Source organism: Loxodonta africana, chromosome 9 (assembly GCF_030014295.1).
Source record: "Loxodonta africana isolate mLoxAfr1 chromosome 9, mLoxAfr1.hap2, whole genome shotgun sequence".
Taxonomy (NCBI): Eukaryota; Metazoa; Chordata; class Mammalia; order Proboscidea; family Elephantidae; genus Loxodonta; species Loxodonta africana.
The window spans coordinates 101,117,807-101,143,670 of record NC_087350.1 but is presented as its reverse complement, the minus strand read 5'-3'; the positions used below and the strand labels follow the sequence as shown (position 1 = coordinate 101,143,670).

The 25,864-nt window shown below is 38.4% G+C and overlaps 1 protein-coding gene across 9 annotated transcripts in view; it reads left to right on the top strand.

Moving 5' to 3' along the window:
* Positions 1-24,452, top strand: part of CCDC171 (coiled-coil domain containing 171) — a 313,930-nt gene extending 289,478 nt beyond the window's left edge. For 7 of the 9 annotated variants that reach the window (XM_064290471.1, XM_064290469.1, XM_064290470.1 and 4 more), the window contains one exon: positions 21,910-24,449. In XM_064290471.1, the coding sequence (XP_064146541.1) occupies positions 21,910-22,137 (228 nt within the window). In that variant the 3' untranslated portion in view covers positions 22,138-24,449. Of the gene's footprint in view, positions 1-21,909 lie in introns of all 9 variants that reach the window. The other 2 variants (XM_064290475.1, XM_064290472.1) reach the window with 2 other exon arrangements.
* The last annotated feature ends 1,412 nt before the right edge of the window (positions 24,453-25,864 follow it).

Below are 25,864 nucleotides of genomic sequence, written 5' to 3'. Positions count from 1 at the left end.
GTAGACCAATGAGCAACATCATCATAAACGGAGAAAAGATTGAAGTTGTCAAGGATTTCATTTTACTTGGACCCACAATCAACAGCCATGGAAGCAGCACTCAAGAAATCGAAAGACACATTGCATTGGGCAAATCTGCTGCAAAGGACCTCTTCAAAGTGTTGAAGAGCAAAGATGTCACCCTGAAGACTAAGGTGCGCCTGACCCAAGTCATGGTATTTTCAATCACATCATATGCATGTGAAAGCTGGACAATGAATAAGGAAGACCGAAGAAGAGTTGCCGCCTTTGAATTGTGGTGTTGGCGAAGAATATTGAATGTACCATGGATTGCCAAAAGAACGAACAAATCTGTCTTAGAAGAAGTGCGGCCAGAATGCTCCTTAGAAGCAAAGATGGCGAGACTGGGTCTTACATACTTTGGACTTGTTATCAGGAGGGATCAGTCCCTGGAGAAGGACATCATGCTTGGCAGAGTACAGGGTCAGCAGAAAAGAGGAAGACCCTCAACGAGGTGGATTGACACAGTGGCTACAACAATGAGCTCAAGCATAACAACGATTGTAAGGATGGCGCAGGACTGGGCAGTGTTTCGTTCTGTTGTGCATAGGGTCGCTATGAGTCGGAACCGACTCGACGTAACCTAACAACAACAATAAATGGATATGGGAGGTGAGAACGAAGAGTCTCTCCTAGTTTCGTAGTCATGATCATCTGGATAAATGGTGGTGCTGTCCATGGATACTGGTAATACAGAAGGCACATGGGCTGGGAAAGGATAGAGAAGAACAGTGAGTTCAGTTTTGAACTAATGGAATTTAATTGCTGGTAAAAATTCAGTGGTAGAGTGAAAACGGCAGTTAAGTAAATATCAGGAGCTCAGGAGAAAAAGGTGTGAGAATAGAACTTGGGGAGTGATTAGGATGCAGGTGTCATTAAGATGTAAGTCAAGTGCAGGAACCATTTCCAAAGCCAACTCTTCAGACAGGGATTGGACTGACTATGGGATAGAAAATGATACTGGTGAAGAGTGAGCTTCTTGGATCAGGTAGACACATGAGACTATGTGGGCAGCTCCTGTCTGGAGGGGAGATGAGAGGACAGAGGGGGTCAGAAGCTGGCTGAATGGACATAAAAATAGAGAGTGGAGAGAAGGAGTGTGCTGTCTCGTCAGGGGGAGAGCAACTAGGAGTTTATAGCAAGGTGTATATAAATTTTTGTATGAGAGACTGATGATTTGTAAACTTTCACTTAAAGCACAAAAAATATTTTGAAAAAAAGATGTAAGTCAAGTGGTTGGAGTAGAAGACAGAGTATATATATAGCAGTTGAAGATAGAACGGGAGCACCAAAGTTTAGAGGTCAGGCAAAAGAATAGGCCTGAAGCTGAGATGAAATGATTAAGGAGTAGAAAGAAAATCAGAAGTGAGTTATGTCATACAGGCTGTCGAGGTCCATTATCCAACACTGATGCCAACGGTGTTATAAGGAAATTAAATAAGACCTGAGAAATGCCCATTGACTTGACAATGGAGATCATTTATGGCCTTTGTGACAGTTCTTCAATGGCATGACATAAAAAATAGAGAAAGCCAAATTATACATCTTTGATACATGTTTATTAAATATTTCATATGATTAATAAATATGAGCTTTTAGTAATGATAATGCTTTCATGCACACATTACTGATATTTTAGGTAATACAGCTGCTTTTAGGATGAATTAAAATAAACAGTTGTCATTTCAATCATTGATAGTGTGGAAAGAGGAATATGAGTAGGAGACAGGATGGTTTTACAACTGTCCAGCAATTCACTCAAGATCTACCCCTGCCTTGAGCTTCTGGTAAAAAATGCACAGGGTTGAATCAACAAATTTTCATCTTATGTAGAGAAATATTTCCTTCAATTTGAAGGCACACCACAAAAGCACTGCTACTTGAAGACCTGATTCTGGAAGCTTAGAGTCTTCTTAGACTCCTAGAGAGTAAGTAGTGGTAAATCCCTGCTTGGAGGCTAGAATTCACCATTTCTGTAATTAGATTTGCAGCTTTGGTTACCGATAGGATACTTGGAGTCGAAATTATAACTCTGTCTTAACAATCTCTATATGGATTTCTGTAAGGATCTAGTCATGACCTGTAAGGATCATCATTTGGATGTCAGGAACAAACAAGCGCTACCATAAAGTAGGAAATCCTGGTAGCATAGTGGTTAAGAGCTATAGCTGCTAACCAAAAAGTCAGCAGTTCGAATCCACCAGGCGCTTCTTGGGAACTCTGTGGGGCAGTTCTACTCTGTCCTACAAGGTCGCTATGAGTCGGAACCGACTCAATGGCAACAGGTTTTACCATAAAGTAACTTTTTCTGTGGTCTGTTCAGCACTTAGCTTTACAAGTGTCTGTTTCCAAAGGGAATGCAGTTTACATTACTTTTCTTTCACTTTATGTAACATTGATTTTTTTCACAGTATTTCAGATTTTCAGAGTACAAATAAAACTAATTATATATTTAGGTCGGAAAATATTGGGAGGTGAGAGAAAATGTGCCGATGACTCAGATCATTTTTCAAAATAATTGTAACAAATTATATTTCTTAGCCAAACATATTTTTAAATATAGTGCATTTCACCTGAAAAGCTAAGTAGCATGACAAAAATTACAGAACAATTATTGTTGAGCTTGTTAAGAAGTGTATTTTTAAGATCAAAGGGTAAATTCCATACTCTTTCATTGTGCCGAGGTTGTTCTTCCCTTACTTGTCACATGCTCTTTTTCTACTCCAGGTCATCTTTCTACAATACTCTTATTAATGATACAGTGGCGAAACAGACTCTAAATTGATTGCTAGTCTATATTAAATCTTGATAATCTAAAAATCAAATATGCCTCTCAGTAGGGCTTAAGAACTGATTGGAAATTTAACTTAGTCATCTAGAAGACTGTTTTTGAGTAACTTAATGCATCACTGTAATATTTCCTAGATTCCTGTCCAGTTCAATATATGGAATGACTAAATTGTAGTCATACTAGCTCTGAGCACATGGGCAAGAAGAAAAGTAGTTAAACATCTTGCCGTGTATGAGCAGTTCGAGGGCAGGCAGACACCGTGCACCTTGACCACCTATTATGAAGCTTTTTGCTGCCATGTCAAGTGAAAGCGAGTTAATTGGGTGAAGCTGTGGAGCATGGTAAGGGCCTGGTAAAGGGTTGCTGTCTGACAGCTGAATGTCAGCAAAAGCCAGTCAAGTGTAGCTGAGAGACAGAGACCTGTCACAAAGTTCCCCCAGACTGGAGCACAGTTAGGAAGCTGAAATATGGTTCCGTCTCACTTTCTCCCTCATTGAATCCAAGCACCTTAAAAGATTTTACACTGTATGTGTCAACTCTTGTTCTGTAAGCTGTTTCCCCCTAACTGTCCTGCATTCAAATGATTGAACAAAAGATGCTAATGTTTAGCAAAATGCATGTAAATTCCCGCTTTTCCCCCTTTCTGCCCAAGCAGATAGACATTCAACTCAAAGGAAACTTTGAAGGTTTACATCAAACAATTAGACTGCCTCTAAATTTAGCTTATAATAGAATCCTTTTCTCCAGAGAGTATGAAAATTGACAAAGCAGAGGAATAAGCCATGCATTTTTCTCTTAATAAAGAAAGTCTAGCTTTTAGGGAGCCAGGATTCCTGCACAGATGCCTTGAGAATGGACACTTGCCGTGAAAACTTTCCTTTTGTCTTGTCACTGGCTTTTTTCCTTCTTTCCCCACTGGCTTAAAGTAAAATGCTTTAATGATAGCCACCAGAAGGTCAAGAAATATAAACACAGAAAGGAACAGTGATGTTCTGAAGTGTCAGATACTCTAGAAAAGAGGAATAGAAGAAAACTGGAATTAAAGAAAATGAAAATTAAACTTTGTGAAATAGAAACACTTTCAGAAAGAGGGAAGTTTAATAACAAAACATGCCTTACTTGTTGGCTTTCTTTAGGAGATGGATCAAAATAAGTCTACTCATTCATTCAGCATTAGGCAAACAGAGAATATCTGCTGTGTGACAGTAACTGGTAATACAGAAACAAACAAATAGCCTGTGCCTTCAGGAATGACCACTCTAAGCCAGCACTGTGCATTTGAACTTTATGTAATGATGAAAATGTGGCTGTTAAGCAGTTGGCATGTGGCTGGTGCCACTGAGGAACTGAACTTTAATTTTTAATTTTAATTAATTTAAAATTGCATAGCCACATTGGGTGGGTTTACATGTGGCTAGTGTTTACTGTATTGAGCAGTGCAGGTCTAAGCAAACAGAGCATGTGATACTGTGCTGTTGTGCATGTATGCATGGGATGTTAGGAGAGTCCAGAGGAGTGGCATCTAACTCAAATGTGTGGGAAAGCCGACGGATGGCAGGGCAGGTTTGGGGAAAGATGATACCTAAGGTGAGTCTTATGAAACAGTAGGAGTCAACCTGATGAAGAAGCCTCTTTCTAAACTGAAAGAACAGAGTGCAAAAAAAGCTCCAAGATAGGAGCAAGGAGGGCACACATCAGGGTCAGCGTTTTGACCAGGGAGCAAAGGTGTTCTATGGGACATTACCTTGCTATAATAGTAACCTCCAAGTACACATTAACCCAGCGCTCACAAAACAGATGGTCTCACAGACCAAATTAAAATACTCAAATCACATAGTTTATTGATTCCATTCAAAACACACAGCGAGAAGCAAAAGAGATGTGGTTGGGTGCAAGTGGGTGGAAGGGCCGTTTTGACTCCTTGCTTATGTAGTGCACACGTGGCCTGTTTTCTTCTCCATTGCATTCACCTTCTGCACTCTGTGAGGTTATGAGTGTCAGGGTTGAGGTTTGAGAAAGGAGGCTTGGCACACAAGAGGTGCCTGGGACCACTTACACACTTTAGCTTTCTAGGAGAGTTGCAGGGGACAAATATACCTGGCCAATAGCTAGAGCTCACTACTTAGCCTGCAGAACTGCCTTGGGTTCTATCTGCATTTCTAGGGCAATTTAGGGATGACATAACTGTCAGCGTATCTCTACCTTATGACATATCTGGGGTACTAATTTACAATCTGTGTCTCACAAACTACTTGCTGATTCATTGTCATGCTTAACACTTATGAGTTTCATCTATTCTAGTTTTTCTTATTTTTGATAGAAAAATTTAATATTCTAAAAAAAAAAAAGCAGCAAATATATAACAAATAAGGGATAAAGTAGGAAATACAGATAAGTCCAAAGGGATGACTTGTTTATAAAAATTAAAAGTGAATTTAGGCCAGAGAAGGTGAAGAGACAAATAAATAACTGATGGAAAATCTTTTACTAAGGATCCTTGAAACCTATGTCAGCATCGTCATCTAGTGGGTTCCCTACTCTAAGCCTAAACTGCATTTCAAACAAGTCTAGGCCTTTTGTAAAGTACAGTGTGAAGGCTCTAAGGGAGTTGGTTTGAATGGGGCTTTGGTGATTGGTGAGTAGGATGAGTGGTGGTTCTGTGTGCAGGTGCCCAGCGTAGGAGATGGAAAGTGGAGAGAACTGCCAAGTGCAGGTGAAAGGACTGGCATCTGGGTTCTTCGGAAGACGACCTACAGCTAGAAGATTCTTGAAAGAAATGACAAACACTCTGAAACACCAGGTTCCAGTCAGAGTTGCCACGGTTCTCAGGTGACACAGAGGGAGGATAAGCATAAGGCGCACTCTGTGTCGAGCATAGTGAACCCTCTCTTACACTGGAGGCAGGACCTGGTGGAGACGTCTGGGGCCTCCAGCAATTCTTGAAGGGTCACTGGATGGGGCACTTGAGGCGCTGTGTGGGCTGGTCAGGGAAGGACCAGGAAAATTTGACTCATTACTGGACCTTGTCTGTATCCATGGAACAAGAGACTAGGAAACTCCCAGCGCCGTTGTACGTCAAAGCTAGTACTACAAAAACAGCAGATGTTGCGGTTCTGTGGTATTTCAGCAAATTATAATTTAAGAAGAACTGGCAGATTAGTTGAGGACAGTGTGAACTCCCTGAGGATGGGGTTTTTTATGTGTTTTATTCACTGCTGTATCCCAGTGCTTAAAACAGTATCTGGCACATTGTAGGTACTCAATCAATAGAGATTTATTGAAACAATTAATGAACAGGGCTAATTTAGGATACTGACAGTGGACTTGGGTTTAGATGTGCTTTATGCATTATTCAAACGTTGGGAAAATCTGTCATACGGAATTGATAATGTAGGGAACAGATTCCTGAAACATAACCTGTAGGTTCATTATTTTGGAATTTTGTGGCTGCTACATTATTCTCCCTGTTTTGTAGGATGTTCTCCCTAGGGAGGGGTTTGGTTTGAGATCACTGGAAATGGCCCCTATTCTATCAGAAATAGCATTCCTCCCTGTCTTGTAAAGGAAATGTCATTGCCAGCTAAGTGATTTGTCTTGGAACATACGCCCCAGTGTATGTTGTGATTTGAGGGCATTTCACAGATGTGAACCCCAGATCGCATGACTTGCCTTACCTCTGAAGTGCCTGTCTCCTACTGAAGATAGTTCCTCTGGAAAGGTCCAGCTATGGAACAGATCAAAGGGTCCACTCTCCTGGGGAATATAGGACTTATGCCTTGGATGGGCTGTGGTGGGATAAAGACTGTTTGTAGCATCCCAGAAAGAATTGTTAGGGATTTTAGGTGTGACAAAGTGCGATATTGAGAGAACTTGGCCCGAAACAGCAGTGGGAGGGAGACCTGGAAGAAAAAATGGGTGTCAAATTTTGAAGTGTATATTTCTTTCCAATTTTGTTGAGATGTGTGATTGATATATTGTTGGTAAGGTTTAGGAAAGTCATCTCTTTCAGGTAACTTTAAATTCTAGGTGATTCCACCCTCGCCTGCGCCTCTTTACTTGAGTACATGGTCAGTTATCCCACTCAGAGAAAAATGTACTGCTAAAAGGTCGAAGTTTATAGCTTCCAGATTATTACTCAGTTTTTGACATTGCATAAAAAAAGTTTTATAACTTTAAGAGGAAATTCTTCAGTAATGAAAAAGTGGTCAGAACACCCTTGCCTAATAGTTCCCAGAGAGAGTGTGACATGTGTACATTTTGACCACAGAAGTTGTAATTTGGCAGCTGGAAGTGCCATTTGGAGTAAAATGAATGCATACGAATTGTAAGTAGCTCTGTACATAAGAAGCTGCATTCGTGCAGCGTAAAGGTACAAGTTACTCTGTGTGATTCTCCGTGTGTGTGTGTGTTTACTCAAGGTCAGCTTGTGACTATGAATTAGATAACTGAAAAAGTTGAAGTAAGAGAGTGTTCTCTGCTAAATGAAAACCTTTTCAAAACTTGCAAAACATTTGGTTAAAGACCCACCTTCTGAGACCTTTAACTAACCAGTTACATTTTTCTTTTGACCACATATTTCAGAGTCATAACTACACTAAAATACAGGTTTTGGTGTATATAAAATCAGTCTTTTTTAATAAAGGGTTTTTAGTTATAAAAGTAAAGCATGCTTATAGTAGATAATTTGGAAAATACAGATGAACATAAAAAAGAAAAAAGCCTAACAGTTCTAATATCTCAAAACAAGCACTATATGTAATTTTGTGCATCGCTGTTTCACTTAATGGTCTAACGCAGGGTCAGCACAGTGCAGCCTCTGGGCCAGACCTAACTGTGCCTGATTTTGTATGACCTGTGAGCTAAGAATGGCTTTTATATTTTTAAATGGTTGGGGGAAAAACAAAAGAATAATATTTCATGACAGTGAAAATTATATGAAATTCAAATTTCAGTGTCCATAAATAAAGTTTTATTGGAACATAGCTTTGCTCATTCAGTAGTCTATAGCTACTTTTGTGCTACAAGACCAGAGTCGTATAGTTGCAGCTGAGGCCATAGGGCCTGCAAAACCTAAAATATTTACCATCTGGCCCTTTATAGAAAAAGTTTACTGACCCTGGTCTAGCCTAAGAATTTGTCTGTGTTATCCAAAGGTTTACAAATGGAACTTTTATAGCTATATAATATCCTATCAAGTGATGATAACCTAGTTTACTTAACAATACTTCGGTTGTTGAATATTGGATTATTTATAGTTTTTGTCAGCTCTTATTAATATAAGTAACCTAATCATAAAAAAAAGAAATTTTTTTCTTTTTTTTTTAATCATAAATAGGGAACCCTGGTGGCACAGTAGTTAAGTGTTCAGCTGCTAACTGAAAGGTTAGCTGTTCGAATCTACCGGCTACTCCCTAGAAACCCCATGAGGCAGTTCTACTCTGTCCTTTAGGGTCGCTATGAGTTGAAATTGACTCAGTGGCAATGGGTTGTTTTTATGTTTTTAAATCGTAAATGAAATTGTTGTATCAGATGGCGTTGTCTGTTTAAGGTAGCTGCTCAGTTATTCTAAGTGGTTCTATCAATTTGTATAATCACTAGCACTTATGAGTGCCTGTTTCACTGGGGACAATGTCACTTGAGTAACGTTTAGTGTCACACTTTTTAAAATTCAGTTTTGACTGGGAATAAATATCTCATTTTACTTTTAATTTATGGTTACTACTGAAGGTTACCATTTTTTCCCATTCATTTGCTAACCAGCTATATTTTTACTTTTGTAAAATGCTAACTCATAGCCTTTGTTCATGATTCAAATAGTTTTTAAGATTAAAAAAAAAAAAAAACTATGAAAACTCATGGAAAGAAAATTTTAAACTTTCTAAACTTTTTCACCTAACCCACAGTCCAATTTAAAAATTTAGTCCTTTCTTTCCAAAGATAATTGACAGCTTCTTGTGATTCCTCTTTTTTTAATATACGAGTACTGTGTATACTGTCCTGAACCTTCTTTTTTCACTTAAACATATTTCTCTATCATCGCTTACATATTTTCCTTATTTTTTTGAATGATTGTATGATATGGTTGTGTCATACTTCACTTAAATAGCCCTGTATTGATGAACACTTAACATTTTTCTCTATAAAAAAATGCTTCAATGAACACATCTGTATGTATAGCTTGGTGAGCTTTTCGGAGCCTAGCTATAGGAAAAATACCTGGCAGTGGAATTGCTGAATCAAAGGAATGTGCATTTAAAATTTGTCTCCCACGGGGGCCTGGGAACCATGGTATCAGGGGACATCCAGGTCAACTGGCATAACAAAATGTATTAAGAAAACATTCTGCATCCCACTTTGACAAGAGGTATCTGGGGTCTTAAACACTAGCAAGCTGCCATCTAAGATGCATCAATTGGTCTCAACCTACCCAGAGCAAAGGAGAATGAAGACCACCAAAGACATATGGTAAAGATGAGCCCACGAGACAGAAAGGGCCACATAAGCCAGAGACCCCATCAGCCTGAGACTGGAAGAACTAGTTGGTGCCCGGCTATCACCAATAACTGCCCTATCAGGGAACACAACAGAGAACCCCTGATGGAGCAGGAGAACAGTGGGGGTGCAGATCTCAAATTCTTATAAAAAGACCAGACTTAATGATTTGACTGAGACTGGAGGGACTCTGACGGCCATGGTCCCCAGACCCTTTGTTAGGCCAAGATTGGAACCATTCCCGAAGTCAGCTCTCCAGACAGGGATTGGGCTGGACTATAAGATAATGATACTGGTGAGGAGTGAGCTTCTTGGCTCAAGTAGACACGTGAGACTGTGTTGTCGACTCCTGTCTGGTGGTGAGATGAGAAGGAAGAGGGGGACAGGAGATGGTTGAATGGACACGAGGAGAGGAGGAATATGCTGTCTCATTAGGAGGAGAGCAGTTAGGAGTACATAACAAGGTGTGTATAACTTTTTGTATGAGAGACTGACTTGTAAACTTTCACCTAAAGCACAATAAATAAATAAGTAAAACCAAAGGTATTCAGCTGAAAAGTAATCTTTCATTGACATGTTCTGTTTTGCATTTTTTATTTATAAGTTTAGCAAGTTTTCATATGTTTGTCTGTTTTAGACACACCCCTTCCCCTCTACCCCCAAGTAGCCATTTGTATATGGGGCAAAGGCTAGTAGTTTCCTGATGTCTGTTTTCTTTCTTTCTTAGTAACAAAAAAAACCAAACCCGTGGCGGCCAAGTGGAAATTGCCTCATAGTGACCTTATTGAACAGAGTAGAACTGCTCCAGAGGGTTTCTATGGAGTAGTTGGTGGATTCGAACTGCCAACCTTTCGGTTAGCAGCCAAGCTCCTAACTACTGCACCACTAGGGCAGTAGAGCCTTTGATTTTCACCTGGGCATGTAATCACTCAGGAAAACAGATGAACAGACAAAAAACTGCTGCATTTTCCAGACTCCCTCAAGTTAGCAGTGTGACCTAACTTCCAGCCAAAGGGATGTAAGTGAAAGTGTTGCAATTTTAGGAAGTGCCTTTAAATGGAAGGGCTGCATCCTTCTTTGCTCCGTCCTCCTTTCTTCTGGCTGGAATGCAGACATTATAGCATATATTGACACATCCTGAGCAGCCATTTTGAACCATGAGGCCAAAGTCACCCACTGAGGATGTGGAGCAGTAAGGTAGAAACATCCTAGATTCCTGGTGGCTTCATACAGCCGTATCAGAGAGAAATAAAGTTTTATTCATGTCACTGACAATTTGATTTTTTTTTGTTACAACCAAAATCAATGAACACAGTGTTCTTGGCCTGTTTTCTAATTAGGTTTTTCTTTTTCATGATTTGTATGAGCTTTTTGTAAATTAAAAAAGTCACACCATGGCTGTCATGTGCTGCAAATATTTTTACCTGCTTATCATTTCAATTTTTTAATGACATTTTTCTGTATCCAAAACACCTAAATCTTATTTATTCAATTTTTGTACCTTTTATGTATTTGAGGCATAGGTATATCTACACCTCAAATTATCTCTGAGTTGTTTGGGTATATATATTTCCAAGACGGGGAAAGTGCCTCCTTTGCCTTTTCTGACCATTTCAAGCATTCTCTACCATCAGGCATGTCAGGGTTGCCAGGGCAGGAGCAGACTGAGAGCACAGGGGTGTGAAGGAAGAGACTAAAACTAGGAAAAGAAAGAACGAAGGCCATCTGGGAAAATCCTTCATCTCTTTTTCCAACCTTAACCGTGTCAGGGAATCTAAACATCCAAGAAAAGAAAATGGGAATTGTTATCTTGTCAGGCACAAGACACCTTTAAAGTAATCTCAAATTAAAGTTTAAATTTTCCAGTGTAATTTAAAACTTCAGTGCTGAATTTTATCTCGGAATATAACAACATATAAGCTCCACTGGTGAAAGGGCTAGAACTTTTATTTTGTGTAAATGCCATCAAATTTATTACTCCACCACCATGGGTATTTAAATGTTGGGCTATGATAAGATATGCTGTAAAAACATAAACATGCATTTTTAGCCTCTAGTACAATCTACGGAAACCCTGGTAGTGTAGTGGTTAAGTGCTACAGCTGCTAACCAAAGGGTCAGCAGTTCAAATCCGCCAGGTGCTACTTGTAAACTCTATGGGGCAGTTCTACTTTGTCCTATAGGGTCGCTGTGAGTCGGAATCGACTCGACGACAGTGGGTTTTTTTTGTTGTTTTTTTAGTACAATCTAGGAGTCCTGGTGGCACAGGGTTAAGAGCTTGGCTGCTGACCAAAAGGTTAGCAGTTCAAATCCACCAGCCACTCTTTGGAGATCCTATGGGGCAGTTCTACTCTGTCCTGTATGGTCACTGTGAATTGGAATTGACTCGGTGGCAACGGGTAAATGGGTAGAAGTATAATCTAAAACCTAACCTAGTCTTTTATTTCCCAGCTCCACAAAGATTTGTTGAGCCCTTACTATGTTTAAAACTGCTCTGGTTATAAAATAAGCCCGAGGCTTTGTCTTCTTTGAGCGACAGGTCAGGATAGTGGTCAAGTGAATAGGTATGAGAATCAGATGGCTCAAGATTCACATTCTTTTCTACCACACATGAAGGTGTGCAACCTGGCCAAGTTTTTCTGCTCTTCTGAGCCATAATTTCCTCAACTGTAAAATGAGAGTAATTAGTGATACTTTCTCACTGAGTTGTGACATTAATTGAAATAATGCCTATAAAGCTAAACCTAGCACAGTGCCTGACACATATGATTAATACATGTTAGCTATAATTATATTATTAGGTATAACTATAATTGGATTTTATTATCACTTGAGAAGGGGGTAGGAGAAGAAGTGAAGAAGGGGAGCTCCTGTATGTTACGCATTTTTATGTTTATCATTCTATTTAATCCTTTTAACAGCCCTGGGAGGGATTATTCTTCCTACGTTACAGATAAGGACACAGGCTAACACAGGTTAAGTAGCTCGTCAGAGAGCACATAGTTAATAAATGGCAGAATCAAGTTTGAAACCTGAAGTTCCTTTCCACTATACTGTGCTGCTTCTAAACTGGGACATAATCTGTATATGTGTGAGATAATCAAATAGCAATATAAGCTCAAAACCATGAAGTAATAACATGAGTGGTTTGTTCGTTATCAGTCATTCAACAATTATGAATCTTATTCAGTCCCAGATACTCTGCTAAGTGCTAGGAATACAAAGTCATGATTTAATCACACTAGGTGCTTATAGTTTCATAGGGGAGATATATGGGTATAAGATAATTACAAATAGTGAAATAATGCACATGAAGGAGTGTCAAAGTGCCATTGGGTGTTGCAGACAGCTGTAGTTGCGAAAGGGTGGGGAGAGGATCTGGGAAGGCTTATCAAAAATTCTTGGCCGAGCAGAGTATGAAAGGCAGAAAAGGTATTCACCTACAGAAGAAAGAAGGATATCTTAGACAGTATACAGACAGGATGTGGGTGTGGATTATGAACAGGTCATGTTTAGGAACACAGAAAGTTCCATGTGACTGAATTGCAGAGTACAAGTGAGGAAATGGTAGGTGAGGCTGGATAGGGAAGCAAAAAGCTTCTGAGCCAGACTGCAAGGAGCTGCAAAGTCACATGGCAAAGGGTATGGTTGTAGGGAAACATGAAGAATTGAGGCCATTAATCCAGTCAGTCTAGTAGTAAAGACTGAATTTGAACCAGATTGATCTAAGAGTTTGGGCTCATAGACCAGTGCTGAATGTCTGCTTGAGAACAAAATTGTAGTATGAATCAAGATTTGTTTTTAGTATCTTCCACTGTTTTTTCTGATTTGTTTCTCTGTAATTGCTTTTTTTCCTTAATCTCTAGTTATCCAGGGCTCTTAGAGTGTTTCCTATCCACCTAGGGACACCTTTACAATGCTCAATTAACTCACATTCCCCCATGCCTCAGAGTGGTCTGTACTAGGGTTTGAATGACTTGTAGGGACTAATACATAAAATATTTCTATAGGTTAGGTATTGTAACCAAAACTTAGAATTGGCAACTAAAAGGGAAAAAAAGAAAATTAGTGGTGTGATAGGTGTGTGTATGTAGTCATTATTTGTGGATTCTGTATTTGAAAATTTGCTTATACACTAAAATTTATTTAGAACCTCAAAAATCAATACTTGCAGTGCTTTTGTGGTCATTTGCACATATGCACAGAGTGGCAAAAAACTTGAGTCATCCAACATCCAGGTACTCAGCTGAGGTCCAATAAGGCGATGTTCTGCCTTAGTGTGTCAGCTGTCATACTGTAAACAAGTGCCTTATTTGCAATCTATTGAATGCCACTTTTTTACATTTTCAAGCTTTTTATTCGTGACTCTGCTGCTTAAAATGGCCTCCAAGTAGAGGACTGAAGTGCTATCTACCACTTAGTGGTTCCAAAGCACAGGAAGGCAGTGGTATATCTTACCGAGAAAGTACAAGTGTTATGTAAGCTTTGATAAGGAGTGAGTTACAGTGCTGTTGGCCATGAGTTCAGTGTTAATCAACAATATATATTAAATGACGTGTCTTTAAACAGAAACACACATAAGACAAGGTTGTGTATTGATTAGTTGATGAAAATGTTGTGACCCAAGGCTCGCAGGAACCTAACCCTGTATTTCTCCTAGCAGCAGTGGTTCAGTATTTACTAATTCAGTGAAAAACAAGACTTGATTATATGTATACAAGTGTGTATCTTTGAGATGTGTGTATATGTGTGTGTGCATGCATGTATATATCTCAGACATATAGTTGAGCTTTCCGCAAGAGAACAGTACTTATTGCCAGTCCCAGTTGTCTGTGTGAACTGCAGTGTCCTGTGATACTAGTGTGGCAGAACTGTAAATGGACAGGAAGTATTTGGTTAACTAACTTGAAGTATTTGGAAGGAAAAAAACTTTGTGATACTGAGTATTGAGACTGTAAGTACACATTAGAAGTAAACTAGAAATGGTGAAGGAGCCTCCTTTTAAGGCCCTTTTGTGAGTGTTTGACTTCCTATCAGTTTATATAGAGCTGTGCACTCTACTTAAAGATCAGTAATTTACAGGGCTTCAAACACTATTATGGAGGTTGAAGTAATGAAAAGTGGACTACAGAATTTAATTGAATGAAGACGTATCATCTAACTTTAGCCAAACCATGGCTAATCTTGTTGTCTCTTTTACTTTTAGAACCAAGTTGTTGTTGCTAGGTGGTGTCAAGGTGATTCCGACTCACAGTGACCACGTGTGACAGAGTAGAACTGCCCCTGTAGGGTGTTCTAGGCTGCAATTTTTATAGAAGCAGATAGCCAGGTCTTTTTTTCCTTAGAATGGCTGGTGAGTTAGAACCACCAACCTTTTGGTTAGCAGCCAAGTACTTAATCATTGTGCCACCAAGGCTCCTTTTTAGAACCATGTACAATGTGCATTCCTTCTCCTTAAGAATGGCCTATGTGTATCCTCTCAAAATCTTAAATATTCTGTTTGGACGACTCTGATTTCTGAGTTAATGCCATTCACAAAAGTTAAGTGTTAACATTATATCATCTGCTATCACATGTAGAATTATGACAGACTTGGAGAACTTCATCTTCCTCATTTTATAGCCAAGGGAAGTGAGACCTAGATGAACTAAATCACCTGCTCAAAATGACCCAGCTAGGTGTCACAGAACTGGGACAAGAAACTGTAGTCTTCTGATATCCAGTCTAGTATTCTTTTTACCATACTATGTGCCTAGTATAATCTCTATGCAATACTATTCAGGCTTACTCAATCCTGTTCCCTCTCACTTTTCATAATACTAAATTCTAGAAGACTTAACTTGGTCATAAATGCTACACAAGAGACAAATGTCATAGTGTCACTGTTTCAGAAGCCTTGGCCTACAAAATAGCTTTGATTTATAGACAATTTATTGAGTGATTATTTTATTATCAGACTAATGTTTTATTTATTTATTTATTTTTTGGTTGGGAAAACACTCTTAGAAAATGAAGATATTAAAGCCTTGAAAAATGGCTGTTGGACATGTCCAATTACTATATTTAAATTGCAGAATTTGGGTCGACACATTTTGTATTGTGAATATGTATTTAGCTGATGGACTGTAACAGTTCAAATAGAATCATTTACAGCTTATTGAGAAAATAAAAATGCTTCTATAAAGATTCACATGACACCTAGCTTTTATTTCAGGTAACTAATTTCCTTTTGAAAAATCGCTTAAATTTAGATTTACATGAGAGACTACCAGAACACCTCAGCAGTTTAAAAAGTAGTTTAAATGACCGTGGACTTTACAGATTTAAAATGTAAGATCAGGTGCTGAATATTAACTTTTAAAAGTCTCTAATAAAACATTATTTAACAGTCTGTTACCCTCTGTGTTATGTTAAAAGTGGTGTGATATATTTCTGGATATTTTTTGTAACAAGGAAAATAATTCATATTTATTTGTTATTTTAACATCACATTCTCAAATCAAGATATCAGAATTTTTGCTGGCTTATGTTTAAGCTATTACAGTGACTTAAAATCAGATTTTTTCCCCATTTCATAAAAAATAAAAACCATTTTCTCTCAGTATATGGAGTGTAGCAAATGACCCAAGTAACAAAAGCAGTCATTTGTTCTCATTTACACAAAAGATTGTTTACTTGCTGGAGGTCAAAACTATTGTAGGGGTGCAAGTCTTTAGGGAAATCTCTATCTTTTTGTTTTCCATCTCCTGAGGTTTTGAGGTTATTTTCCATGTTTTTTTTAGGACATAGGTTCAAAAGATAGTAGGCAAAAGGTGAGACTCTGATTTGAAATACCAGAGAAATACTCAACTCCCTATTTCAAGGTTATTTAGTGAAAAAATGTTTTATTAGTTAAAAGGATGCTTTCAGACAGCATGGTGGAAAATAGATATGAAAAAGTAAGACTGTTGTTGCGTACCGTCGAGTCAGTTCTGACTCAAGAGAGACCCTCTGTACAACAGAATGAAACACTTCCTGGTCCTTCACCATCCTCACAATCATTACAAAATTTTAGCCCATTGTTGCAGCCACTGTGTCAATCCATCTTATTGAGGGTCTTCTTCTTTTTCGCTGACTCTCTCCTTTACCGAGCATGATATACTTCTCCAGGGACTGGTCCCCCCTGATAACATGCCCAAAGTATGTGAGACTGTCTTGCCATCTTTGCTTCTAAGGAACATTCTGGCTGTACTGCTTCCAAAACAGATTTGTTCATTCTTCTGGCAGTCCGTGTTGTATTCAATATTTTTTGCCAACACCATAATTCAAATGCATCAATTCTTCTTTGGTCTTCCTTATTCATTGTCCAGCTTTCACATGCATATGAGGTGATTAAAGGCACCATGGCTTGAGATGGGTGCACCTTAGTCCTCAAGGTGATGTATATGCTTTTTTAACACTTTAAAGAGGTCTTTTGCAGCAGATTTGCCCAAGGCAATACGTCTTTTGATTTCTTGACTGCTGCTTCCGTGGGCATTGACTGTGAATCCAAGTAAAATGAAATCCTTGACAACTTCAATCTTTTCTCTGTTTATGCTGGTGTTGCTTTTTGGTCCAGTTGTGAGGATTTTTGTTTTCTTTATGTTAAGGAGTAATCCATACTGAAGGCTGGAGTCTTTGATCTTCATCAGTAAGTGCTTCAACTCCTCTTTGCTTTCAGCAAGTAAGGCTGTGTCATCTATATATTGCAGGTTGTTAGTTCTCCAATTCTGATGTCATGTTCTTCATACAGTCTAGTTTTTCAGATTATTTGCTCAGCGTAAGATTGAATAAGTATGATGAAAGGATACAACCCTGATGCAAACCTTTCCTGATTTTAAACCATGCAGTATCCCCTTGTTTTGTTCAAATAACTTCCTCTTGGTCTATGTACAGATTCCTTATGAGCAGAATTAAGGGTTCTGGAATTCCTGTTCTTCACAATGTTATCCATAATTTGTTATGATCTATGCAGTTGAATGCCTTTGCATGGTCAGTAAAACACAGGTAAACATCTTTCTGGTATTCTCTGCTTTTAGCCATGATCCATCTGACATCAGCAATGATATCCCTTGTTCCATGTCCTCTTCTGAATCTGGCCTGAATCTTTGGCAGTTCCTTGTCGATATACTGATGCAGCGATTTTTAAATTATTTTCCACATAATTTTACTTGCATGTGATATTTATTATAATTTCCACATTCCGTTGGATCACCTTTCTTTGGATCTCTTCCAGTCGGTTGGCCAGGTAGCTGTGTTTCAAATTTCTTGGCATAGATGAGTGAGTACCTCCAGTGCTGCATCTGTTTCTCAAAACATCCCAATTAGTATTCTGTCAGTTCCTGGAGCCTTGTTTTTTGCCAATGCCTTTAGTGCAGCTTAGACTTCTTTCAGTACCATAGGTTCTTGATCATATGCTACCTCCTGAAATGGTTGAATGCCCACCAATTCTTTTTGGTACAGTGCCCCTGTGTATTCCTTTCATTTTCTTTGCATGCTTCCTGTGTCATTCAGTATTTTGGCCATAGAATCCTTCAATATTGCAACTTGAGGCTTGAATTTTTTCTTCAGTTCTTTCAGCTTGAGAAATGTCAAGTGTGTTCTTCCCTTTTGGTTTCCCAACTCCAGGTCTTTGCACACTCACTCTAATACTTTTCTTTGTCTTCTTGAGCCATCCTTTGAAATCTTCTGTTCAGTTCTTTTACTTCATCATTTCTTCCATTCATTTTAGCTAGTCGATGTTCAAGAGCAAATTTCAGAGTTTTTTCTTCTGACATCCATTTTGGTCTTTTCTTTTTTTCCTGTCTTTTTTAATGACCTTTTGCTTTCTGCATGTATGATGACCATTATGTCTTCCCACAACTCATGTGATCTTTGGTTGTTAATGTTCTTTACGTAAAATCTGTTCTTGAAATGGTCTCTGAATTCCAGTGGGATATACTCAGGGCTGTACTTTGGCTCTCATGGACTTGTTCTAATTTACTTCGGCTTCATGTTGAACTTGCATATGAGCAATTGATGGTCTGTTCTGCAATTGGCCCCTGGTCTTGTTCTGACTGGTGATACTGAGCTTCTTTATTGTCTCCTTACACAGATACAGTTTATATGATTCGTGTGTATACCACCTGGTAAGGTCCACGTGTATAGTCACTGTTTGTTTTTGAAAAAAGTATTTACAGTGACTAAGTTTTTGGTCTTGCAAAATTCTGTCATGCAAGCTCCAGTGTCATTTCTGTTACCAAGGCCATATTTTCTAATTACTTATCCTTATTTGTTTCCAACATTTGTTTTCCAATCACCAGTAATTATCAAGGCATCTTGATTACATGTTTGACAATTTCAGACTGCAGAAGGTGGTAAAAATTTTCAGTTTCCTTATCTTTGGCGTTAGTGATTGGTCAGCAAATTTGAATAGTAGTCGTATTAGCTGGCCTTCCTTGTAGGCATGTGGATATTATCCTATCACTGACAGTGTTGTATTTCAGGATAGATCTTGAAACGTTCTTTTTGATAATGAATTTAACCTTGTTGCTCTTTAATTTGTCATTCCTGGCATAGTAGTTCATATGATTGTCTGATCCAAAATGGCCAATACCAGTCCATTTCAGTTCACTAATGCCTAAGGTACTGATCTTTAAGCATTCCATTTCATTTTTGACAACTTCCAGTTTTCCCAGATTCATAATTCATATATTTCACATTGTGATTAATGGATGTTTGTAGCTGTTTCTTCTCATTTTGAGTCATGGCACATCAGCAAAGCTTTACTCCATCCACGTCATTAAGGTCAATTTTGCTTGGCAGAGGCAGCTCTTCCTCAGTTGTATTTTGAGTGTCTTCCAATCAGAGGAGCTCTTCTTCCAGCACTATATCAGACAATGTTCCACTGCTATCCATAGGGTTTTCAATGGCCATTTTTTTTCAGGAGTAGATTACCAGGTCCTCCTTCTCAGTCTGAGTCTGGAAGCTCTGCTGAAACCTGTCCACCATGGATTATCCTGCTGGTATTTGAAATGCTGGTGGTATAGCTTCCAGTATCATAGCAGCGTGAAATCCATCACAGTAGGACAAACTAACAGATGAATGGTGATAAAGTAAAACTAGAAAGGGTAAAAGATGGGCCCCTTTGTAGAGTGCCAAGATCCACAGAACGTTAAGGAGAAATGAGCAAATAGTCCTTCTCTAAAGGACTGCCTTCCTAATTTGTAATGTGCTAGATTGATGGAATCATAACAAAAAAGGAAAGTTCAAGTAAATTATGTGTATCTCCAGTACTGACAAAACAGGAGTGATTGGTCTGTTTGGCTCAGTTCCCTTTTACTGTTCTAAACCATCAAGAAGAAAATACCCTCTGAGAATACCTGACATTCCTTGGCCTGGTTGTATACACTCCCCTCTTTTCATATACAATTTTGTCAGAGCAGAACTTGAAGTATAAAGGTATAACAACAAACTTTTGAAGGCTTGCCTATTTTCTGTTAAGAAGTAAATAAGGCCCCACCATCTCCTGCTTTTCCAGAATTCCCCTAGCCCCTGGGTCTGACAGAAAGAGAAGTTAGTAGCTGACACTGTATGGTCTTTACAGTAGCAAAATCAGTAACAGCTAACGATTGTACGAGTTCATACACACCGCCCAAGGAATCAGAAAAGGAGGTTCTCATAGCAGTAAAAGTGCAGGAGCCACACCTTCAGCCTCTGATGTAATGAGATGCCTCTGTTCGCGTTCTGAACTGATATGCTCAGGCCTGGCCCTCGGAAACCCTATGGGGCAGTTCTTCTGTGTCCTAGAGGGTGTCTACGAGTCAGAATCGACTTGACGGCAGTGGGTTTGGTTTTTTGGTTTGGTGTGTCGTTATCCCAGTATTATGGTTCTGTGAGCAAAACCTCCTCAGTGCTGGTAAGTAACTCAGTGTGTGAGCTCAGGAGTTCTTTTCCTTCCATGGGGATGAAAACCCTCTCCTTCACAGGGCCGTTCAGTTAGCCATTTTTGGTGGTTTTTAACTTCCAGCATAAAAGGAGATGATTTCTGTCAGCTACAGGCTTGCAGTGGAGTATCACGAAATCAAAAGAACCAAGATCAAAGAAAATTGCTGAACTAGGTGTTGGACGCAGCCATTGATTTTTCTCTGGGTGTATGTTTAATAAAATCCACAAAAACGGTAACACGACAGCTGAATTTCTAATAATTTCCTAAAGCCGATAGTGTCCCTATTGTTTTCACTTATAGAAATGGTTTTGTTTAACACTTAAGACATAATCAAGCAGACCCTACACTACACACTATTTTGCCATCAAACTGTTAAATAATCTGCCAAAAAGATTTAAAACACAAACAAACAGACAGTGTACCATAGAATATGGTACTTAGTGGAGGTACTTAATAACTAACCCAAAACCCTAGACTAGTGTTAATATTATCTCAGTAACTTTCATTTGCTGGGAATCTGGATAATTCTGACATATAATTGGTTACTATTTTTCTGCTGTTTATAAATATAATACTTGGCTGCTTCATTGCTAAGATTTTGTTCATGTTAAATGTTAACTACTAATTATGGATGTGTTACTTAAGGCTTAACTGTACAGCTTCATCAAAACGTTAATTCTGTTCTCAAGTACTTTATGAGTATGTGGCATTTGAGTTTGATTTCCAATAGTTTCTGGGTACCAGTAATTTTTAAAATATATGACAAATTGTTTTCATGTTACAGTCACATATTTTGATTCATGATATCCAAATTCTTAGAACAGTCTCTATCAGAACTGGGTGATGGCGATACTGCTAAAGCTACAGGCAGAAAGTTCATCTCACTAGCATTTTATATCTCAGTGTACTATTTTCTAGAGGTTACTAGAATTGATTGATTTTTCTTTGTTCTATGTCAATTCAATAACTCAGGCTGATAGGTTTTAAAACATAAATGTTTGTAGTTCATTTTCTAAGCAGTCTGATCTTCCATATTATATAGTGTATATTATATAGCATATGTTGTATAGCATAATAGAATAAATACTATCAGCACTGGCTTCTGTAAATTGCCAGTGGATTGAAGCAGGGGTGAAAAGGCCTGATTAGTATTGACTCTGATGCAATAACTTTATAAAAGATTTTATAAAAAGTTTTAGTGCTTAAGCCAACTCCCGTTGTCCTGAAACGTTTATGATTCAGTCACACCTGGAAAATTATTTATTATTTACGTATTGTCAGATCAAACCCAAAACCAAACCAACTGCTGTCGAGTTGATTCCGACTGGTAGTGACCCTATACGACAGAGTAGAACTGCCCCATGGGGTTTGAAGGCTGTAACCTTTATGGAAGCAGACTGCCACATCTTTCTCTTGTGGAGTGGCTTGGAGGTTCAAACTGCCAACCTTTTGGTTAGCAGCCAAGCTCCTGACCACTGTGCCACCAGGGCTCCTTACTTAAATGGCAATACCTTCATTTTATACTATAATGACTATTAGTCCACTTCTCCGTTTATGGTTTTAGGCTCTGTTTATAGAGTTTTAGCCTATGCTTATTATATTTTTCTTTTTTATGTCACAGGCAGGATCACGAGACCATTCAAATCTCTCCATTCCTTCAAGAGCTACTCTTCCTGCTGACACAATTGTTGTTGGGGATTTTTTGCCACTGAAAGCTGAACTTGATACAACTTACACTTTCTTAAAGGAGACATTTATGAATACTGTGCCCCATGTTCTGACATCATCTCACTCCTCTCCAGTGACTATGTCTGCTAATGCCAAAAGACCAACTCAAATTGGATTATGACTTTATGCAATAAAAAATGGAGGAAGAGTTAACAGTACGATTAAATTTGCTTTGAAGGGGGAATCTTATTAGTTGAATTTTGTTTCAGCACAAGTGGCAGTGGGGTTTTTTCTTTTTTTAAAACAAAATTGTGTGATATCTTGATGTGTACGGGTATCTATGTCTCCTTGAATAACTAAATAGCCAAGCTTTTCTCCCCCTAAGTTTTATTTATTATCACAGTTGCTCATTTTTATGTAGCATATTTTTAAATGTTAAAGAATGACACATTTTGAGTAATTTCCCTCAGACTTAAAAAAATCAATAAGCCATTTTAGTCTCTATCTATCAAAGTTGTTTCATACTTGTCTATTTTAAAGCAGGACTGCAATACTTTAATAGGATTGAGAGAGCTATTTGAAATGTATGCCAATGATTCCTGTCATTTCATGGCAGCCCTGCTATGGTTCACTGAGCCCCCTCTTCTCTCTTGTCAGCTCAACTGAAGACAAGCATTTAGTTGCAAACTTTAAGCAGGTTGTGCAAAACAGAAATGATGTGACTGCTTCTCCTCCTGCACAATAATGTCACTCCTGGTCAATGTGAGAAGGTCAGGTTGCTCCTTGTAAAGCTACATGATACCACTTGCCCATTTGAACAAGTTAACTGCTGCATCCAGTCCCTGCAGGCATTGAAAACTCATCCTTTTATCAAGGCTGCATTTGATAAGAAAGTAGAGCAATTGCACTGGGAAGATTTCTGTGGTATGCTTAGGTCCTTCCTAAGGACAGTTCCCATGCCAGTATAGCAGGTAATATATTTAGTGTAAGCTGAAAAACTTCAAGGTAATGGCTGTTTTGACCTTCAAAATAGACTCCTTTTTTGTTTTTGTTGTTGGTAGGACGCAAGAGTGACGCCCATCTTTGACGCTGACAGAATTTAAAACAAGGCCATTGCCCTGCATTTTCTGCCTTGTAGCACACAAAAGTAAAATTGTATGTCAGGCCGAGATGTCGGGAATCTGACAAGATGCCCCAGTGACATTTCAGCTAGAAAGAGCAAGTGTCTTGCAACCAAGTGGTCAAATATCAAATAATAGGTCAAGCAGGAAGGAGCCGAGTTCTAACCACAAAGAGGTTTCTGGTAACTTACTTGACAAGCTTTTGGGCGCTTTGTGGCTTGACAAAGTGATGTTCTGTTGGGTATCGCTAGACAGACTGTTCTTTATCGTCTTCAGAAGATCAGACATTGACATTGATTAAACTCTTTAACCCTTAAAGGTTAAATCCTTGAAGTTTGCATCTTGAAAAGTGAAGAACAAAGGAATATTTGTAGTATCTATTTGATTTTGTATTAATCATTTAACTCCCCAGTGATATTAACTTCTGATGTGAACTATATGGTTTTTGACAAATAATTTTGATACAAAACCCATGTTTTATATTGTTTTCATTATAGAGTAGTGATACATTAGAAAATAACAGTATGTGTCGTGGAATCTGTAGTCATATTATCTTTACAGTGGCATTTGATTCAAATATACCCAACTTCTGATAATTTTTTATTGGCCTTGATAAATAAAATGATATTCTAACGATGTTATTAGCCCACTTAGCTGAGTGATTTATGCCCTCTGAAGTAACACAGCCCTGTTACCGTCATACTGTGTGACACAGTACTGTTTTCTTATCATACTGAGTCAATAGAACTAGATGATATAAAACTTTAGAAAGTTTTTATGCAGAAAAAAATTACGTCTTTAGTCAAATTTCTCTTCTTTCATTGGAAGTCTTTTTATTAACCATTCTAGGTTTTCAGTATTATAGACTATACCTGTATAATGTCATGTATAGGAAATTCAACTTGAAAATTTATTATAACACAAAGTGCTATTAATCGTTACTACACATATCATAGGATAATTTCATTGCATTTGAAAATAGTTTCTTCTGCCTTTCCATGCGATGATTAGGATGTTGTCCATAGAGAAATTTATATAGTTTATGTGCTGTTGTTGAGCTTCTAAGCTTCGCACTATAGAAAAACCATGTTATCCTATATAACTTAGATGCCTGTGCCTGTTTGTGGGTGTGCGTTTGTGTTGAATCTTTTCCCAGATTCTATCAATTTAAAAGGAATAAGCACCTCTTAAACTTTGCCTTGGACAGGTTTTGGTCTTCTTGCCATAATTTTGCAATCTGTTAATGGGATAATACCACATGTAAATGTGTGCTATGTCTCTCCACATATATGGATGTCTAATTATACAGTTATATTTTATACAATAAATTCCGAACGATAAATTAAAAAATATGATTGAATCAAATCAAAGCATGTCACATTTATAGCCAACTAGATGCCAAAGGCCACACTGAACGATGAGCCTCCTGAGTGATCATTAGTATTCACTACCAAATATACTAATATTTATACCATATGCTTTTTTCCCAGAAGTCAGCCCCAGCAGGAGGAGAAGATTTAATGACATATCCTATGGAGATCTGAGAAACTTTAGATTGCTTCTGAGCACCTTAGTGACCAATTGCTGCATATTTGAAATGTGTGTTGTGTTGGAAAGGGCAGTTACTCTATCTGCTTCTTTACCTCTTTAAGAATGATGTATAAAGTAGGCATTTCTAAGGAGAATAACTGCACATGATTTTGTAGGGAAAAGGAAGCTTTACTTTATACTCCAGTATGTGGATTTTTTTTTACTAATCTTCTATGATCTGGAAAAATACTCTCTCTACCAAAGGGATTCTCTTTTTTCTTTTTCCTTCTTTTTTATTGTGCTCTAAGTGAAAGTTTACAGTTCGTTAGTTTTCATACAAAAATTTATACACACATTGTTATGTGACCCTATTTGCTCTCCCTGTAATATGACAGCACACTCCTCCTTTCCACTGCAGATTTTCCATGTCTGTTTAACCAGCTTCTGTTCCTTTTTTGCCTTCTCATCTTGCCTCAGACAGGAGCTGCCCATTAAGTCTCATGTATCTACTTGAGCTAAGAAGTACTCCCTTCACAAGTATCATTTTATGTCTTATTGTCCTGTCTAATCTTTGTCTGAAGAGTTGGCTTTGGGAATGGTTTCAGTTCTGGGCTAACATAGAGTCTGGGGGCCATGTCTTCAGGGGTCCCTCTGGTCTCAGTCAGACCATTATGTCTGGTCTTTTTACTAGAATTTGAGTTCTGCACCCCACTTCTCTCCTACGCCGTCAGGGACTCAGGAACTCTCTGTTATGTTCCCTGATAAGGCAGTCATTGGTGGGAACTGGCACCGTCTAGTTCTTCTGGTCTCTGGCTGATGGAGCCTCTGGTTTATGTGGCCCTTTCTGTCTCTTGGGCTATTTTCTTTGTGTCTTTGGTGTTCTTCATTCTTCTTCCTCCAGGTGAGCTGGCCAAAGGGATTCTTAAATTAATTATTCTTATACCTAATCAACTTACTTATTGGGAAGTTTGCCATCATTTTCAATATCAATGTTTTGGTGGGACATAACACATGAAAGGAATTTAGGAAATTGCAAGAATTGCCAACTCAATGATAATTTAATGACATTAGTAAATGTCTTTTTAAATAATAGAACAATTGGAGGTGGGGCCAAGATGGCAGAGTAGTCAGAAGCTTCTAGTGACCCCTCTTACAACAAAGACCTGAAAAACAAGTGAAACAGTTATATTTATGACAAACTAGGAGCTCTGAACATCAAAGGCAAAGTTAGAAAACAAACCGAGTGGGAGAAGGAGG